The sequence below is a fragment of the Carassius carassius genome, chromosome 39, assembly GCF_963082965.1.
Source record: "Carassius carassius chromosome 39, fCarCar2.1, whole genome shotgun sequence".
Lineage (NCBI taxonomy): Eukaryota > Metazoa > Chordata > Actinopteri > Cypriniformes > Cyprinidae > Carassius > Carassius carassius.
Genome location: NC_081793.1, coordinates 10,269,962 through 10,274,233, shown reverse-complemented (window position 1 = coordinate 10,274,233; position 4,272 = coordinate 10,269,962). Strand labels below are relative to the sequence as shown.

The 4,272-nt window shown below is 40.7% G+C and overlaps 1 protein-coding gene across 1 annotated transcript; it reads right to left on the bottom strand.

Moving 5' to 3' along the window:
• Positions 1 to 496: 496 nt before the first annotated feature.
• On the bottom strand, positions 497 to 2,190 carry LOC132121023 (uncharacterized). The gene is made up of 6 exons (XM_059530216.1): positions 1,944 to 2,190; positions 1,792 to 1,842; positions 1,669 to 1,713; positions 1,519 to 1,583; positions 1,329 to 1,440; positions 497 to 893 (listed from the first exon to the last, which is right to left on the bottom strand). Exons 1-6 carry the CDS (start codon positions 1,959 to 1,961, stop codon positions 582 to 584), a joined length of 603 nt encoding a protein of 200 aa, XP_059386199.1. The 5' UTR covers positions 1,962 to 2,190; the 3' UTR covers positions 497 to 581.
• Between the last annotated feature and the right edge of the window lie 2,082 nt (positions 2,191 to 4,272).

Sequence of the window (4,272 nt, the reverse complement as noted above, 5' to 3'; positions counted from 1 at the left end):
CTCTCTCTCCCCCTCACACACACTCTCTCTCTCCCCCTCACACACACTCTCTCTCTCTCCCCCTCACACACACACACACACACACATTCCCTCTCACACACACACACACCCTCTCTCTCTCACACACACACACTTCCTCTCACACACAAACACTTCCTCTCACACACACACACACACTCTCTCTCTCTCTCTCTCTCTCTCACACACACACACACACACACACTCCCTCTCTGTCTCACACACACCCTCCCTCTCTCTCTCCCCATCGCACACACCCTCCATCTCTCTCTCTCACACACACACACACACACACACTCTCTCTCTCACACACACACTCCCTCTCACACACACACTCCCTCTCTCTCACACACACACTCCCTCTCTCTCTCTCACACACACTCCCTCTCTCTCTCTCTCTATCTCACACACACACACACACACACACACACACACACACACACACACACTTCCTCTTTCTTACACACACAGACACACACTCTCTCTCTCTCTCACACACACACACACACACACACACACACACACACAAAATCTCTTTCTCTCTCTCTCGCTCTCTCTCACACTCACACAGAGTGTGGGTGACTGTGCAGCCCAACTCCAGCATTTACTCTCAGGTTGAGGGTGTCTTTGCAAATAATCACAAAGGTTTCCATGACCTTGATTTTTTCAAAAATGAACGTGAAAGGCTCCATGGTATCACACTGCATTGACTCCAGCACCCTCCATGCTTCCCTTTGGTCATCATGATCCATCAACATGTATGTTGGTTCTTGCATCTGGCCAGTGAAAAGCCCAACACTGTTCCTCACAATGTATTTTGCCTGGTACATATGTTTCAATGTGAGGGGCAGCTCCTCCACTTCTACCTGTTCCTCCTATGATAAAGTAAAATATCATAAATTAAGACTACACTACAACATAAGATGTTTTGGGTGTTTCAAAAGGGGCCTAAAGACATCTTTTCAGCCTAAATAAAATAGTTATTATGAGTTATGGTTTGTATATTATTATTGTATTTTCATTAGGCTATTAATTGCTAATGTAATAGATAACGTGACAGCAGTGTATAAAAGAATCGCATTATTGGTGTACATTTGACCCACTTGACTTGAAATGTTTGTTACGATCTTCTATTTTTGAATATATCACATGATGTAACATGTTGTATAAATCTAAATAACGCATCAGTTTCAAGTTTTACATTTAATTCATTAATTCACACACTTTTCCACAATATTCATTTTTTTAGACCTACCTACAGTATATAGAATGCATACGTGAAAATGGTTGTCTGGTTAGTTTGGCCATACCTTGACTATTTGGGATCGATAAATCCTATAAATAGGTGGTAGGGTGCCTGCCATCAGCTGTTCTGCCTCCTCTGTCCAGAAGGCAAAGCGCTGCCCAAAGTTCTGCCCATGCCTATTCAAAAGTATTATACGTTTAATCCAGCATAATTGTAAGGCAGGGCAGTGTTTCACTGCTTGAAATGTGTCCTACCTTGCGATCGAGAATTTCTCCAGAATCTGGAGACACCACCACTTACGAATAGATGGTATGTTAGTCTGTAATACACATGTAATATTGGAGTCTTGCATTGCTTGTTTTTTAACATTCTTGGATACATGCATTCCATAAACTACAACTTACATCCAAAAAGTGAAACATGGCACCAGTACAGATGCAGAGGGCATACTGTTAAAGAGAAAAATAATGATTATGGAGATTTAGGAATCAAACAGGAAAAAACAAGTAGAAATAGTATAAGTTTACCATAAGCATGAATATCCCACAGCTCTGTCCATCTGACTGAACTGGAAATGGCTGAAACGTAATATACAGTTACTCAGATTTGATGTTGACAACCGTATATAATGTCCGCTGAGCAAAATGAAATGGCAAAATTACATAGTAAGCAAAGTTACATCAAAATCTTTGCCCATCTTCTCCACCCACGGTCCATTAGCCACTGCTCCTGCAAGTTGTCTGGAAAAAAATTATGCAAAACTAAATCCATAGAACAAGGCTTTTCCTCAATCCTAAAGCCAGAGAACAAGGCTTTTCCTCAAACCTGAAGCCAGAGAACAAGGCTCTTACTCAAACCTGAAGCCAGAGAACAAGGCTCTTACTCAAACCTGAAGCCAGAGAACAAGGCTCTTACTCATACCTGAAACCAGAGAACCAGGCTTTGCCTGAACAGGATATCAGTCCATTTCACTCAGTTTGATCTGTATTTGTTAAGGCTGTTACACAGTGTCATCAGATTGAAGATTTTTAGAGTGCTGTTCAGTCTTAACTGGAAAAAAAAAATTGTAGAAAACGCACTTTCTGTTCTCTGTTAGCCTTAATCGGTTACAGGTCAAACCTTGCTAATGTCCTCTGCTTATGCATTTCAAATCTAAATATGGTTCGGTATTTCTCATCTCCAAACGCATTTGGACATAATGAGTCCAGAAAAATAGCCTCCTTCTTAGCAACTAATAACACCTGTGAAGAACATACCCTATTAATGTCAGCTATAAGGGCACCAACTGGTTTAAAAATAGAGGAAAAACTAAAAAACAATTTAACTGTACACAAAGCATGTAGTGGCTTGCTGTTTGTGACCCCCTAGACCATGCTGGCAAAATGATGATGTCTTTAGATTCCACATTGTCCTATGAAAAAAAAAAAAAAAAACTATGTTCAGATCTCCTTGGACATATCTTCACTTCAAGAGGTGTATCTGCTGTACTTGTCAACACATTATGCAACTTACCGGCTAGGTTCCCTTAGTTTCCATTTAGGGACTTCAAATAGGTCAGCAATGTGGACATCCATTCCCCGAATAAAATTGTATGTCTGCATTTCATATAAATATCTCACAAAAGTAAGTACCCGCCCCCCCTCACATTTTAGCAAATATTCTGTTATATATTTTCACGGGGCAGCACTATAGAAATGAAACTTTGATGCATCTTAAGATAGTCAGTGTACAGTTTGTTATGCAGTATAGATTTATTGTTCTCTGAAAATAACTCTACATACAGCCATTAACGTCTAAACAGCTGGCAACAAAAGTGAGTGTACTTTTGCACAAATTTATGTGTAAGTCATCAAGTTAAATACAAATACATACATGTCTCCTGGCTGCCTCCTCTACCAGCCTGAAGCACGCATTCCCAATCTGAAAGCACAGAATGTTTTCCATAATTACAATAAAAGCATTAGAACCATCCAAACTCTTTACAGCAATATCCACTTACATTGCTCTCCACCTGTTCATCTAGCCCCAGGCTCCAAAAGTCCTCCCTTTGAAGACAAACTGGACCATCCAGAACAGCAATTTATTATTTAAAGCACACCAACAAGCTGTGCACGTGAATTTTTCCGGTTTAGTTTGGCACTCACCACTTGTTCTTGCTGAGGGCACAACCTCTTGGACCACATTGGACCTTTATTGGCATACTGGTGGTTCACCAGTCCAATGTCTTCTGCATCGTTTTGACTGCCCTCAGATTCATGGCCATAATCTACACAACAGGAAAGTAAATACTAATCGTCATTGTCAAGTGTCATGTTTATATTTGTTATGTCACCAAATAGGATTATTACAATACCATGTGGCCGAAAGTAGGGCCTTAGCTGCGCAACATTAACTTTCTGTATTTTCCCTAACATAGCCACACTTGCCACACCCTTCTCTGTCAGGGATGTGAGGGTGAATGGCCCTTGGTGGAGATCCTGCAAACAATTTCCCTTCTTCACCTTCTTTTTGGGCTCCCCAATTAGGACCTCGTCCCCTGCCTTAAGTGAGCACTGGCGAACCCCTTTGCTTTTCTTTGCATCAAAAGCCTTTTTTTGTTTCCCCTGTGCCTTTTCAATGTTTTCCCGTACCTTGAAGATAAGAATATATTACTATGCAAACATTCTTATTCAAATTGAAGAAGCCATCCACACAACTCTGAACAAACCGTTTCATTGAGTCCAGTTAGTTTTAGCTCCAGCTCCTCCTCTGGGTCTGCCAATTCAAAGGCAGCGTCTGTCTCACAGACATTTAATGCCTGTGGTAGACGGGTGCCTATTGTACATTAAAAAGTACGGGCTGTACTTGGTGGATTTCTAAATCGAAAACAAAATGTTTTGCATCAAATCACAAAATAAAACTCTTAAAACATGTATGCAATATACGTTATCTAGTCATTTTGAATAATAACTTGTTTTGCAGTGTTTGTTCCATAAACTATGGCCTGCAGGTGGATGTCCCAATCATCA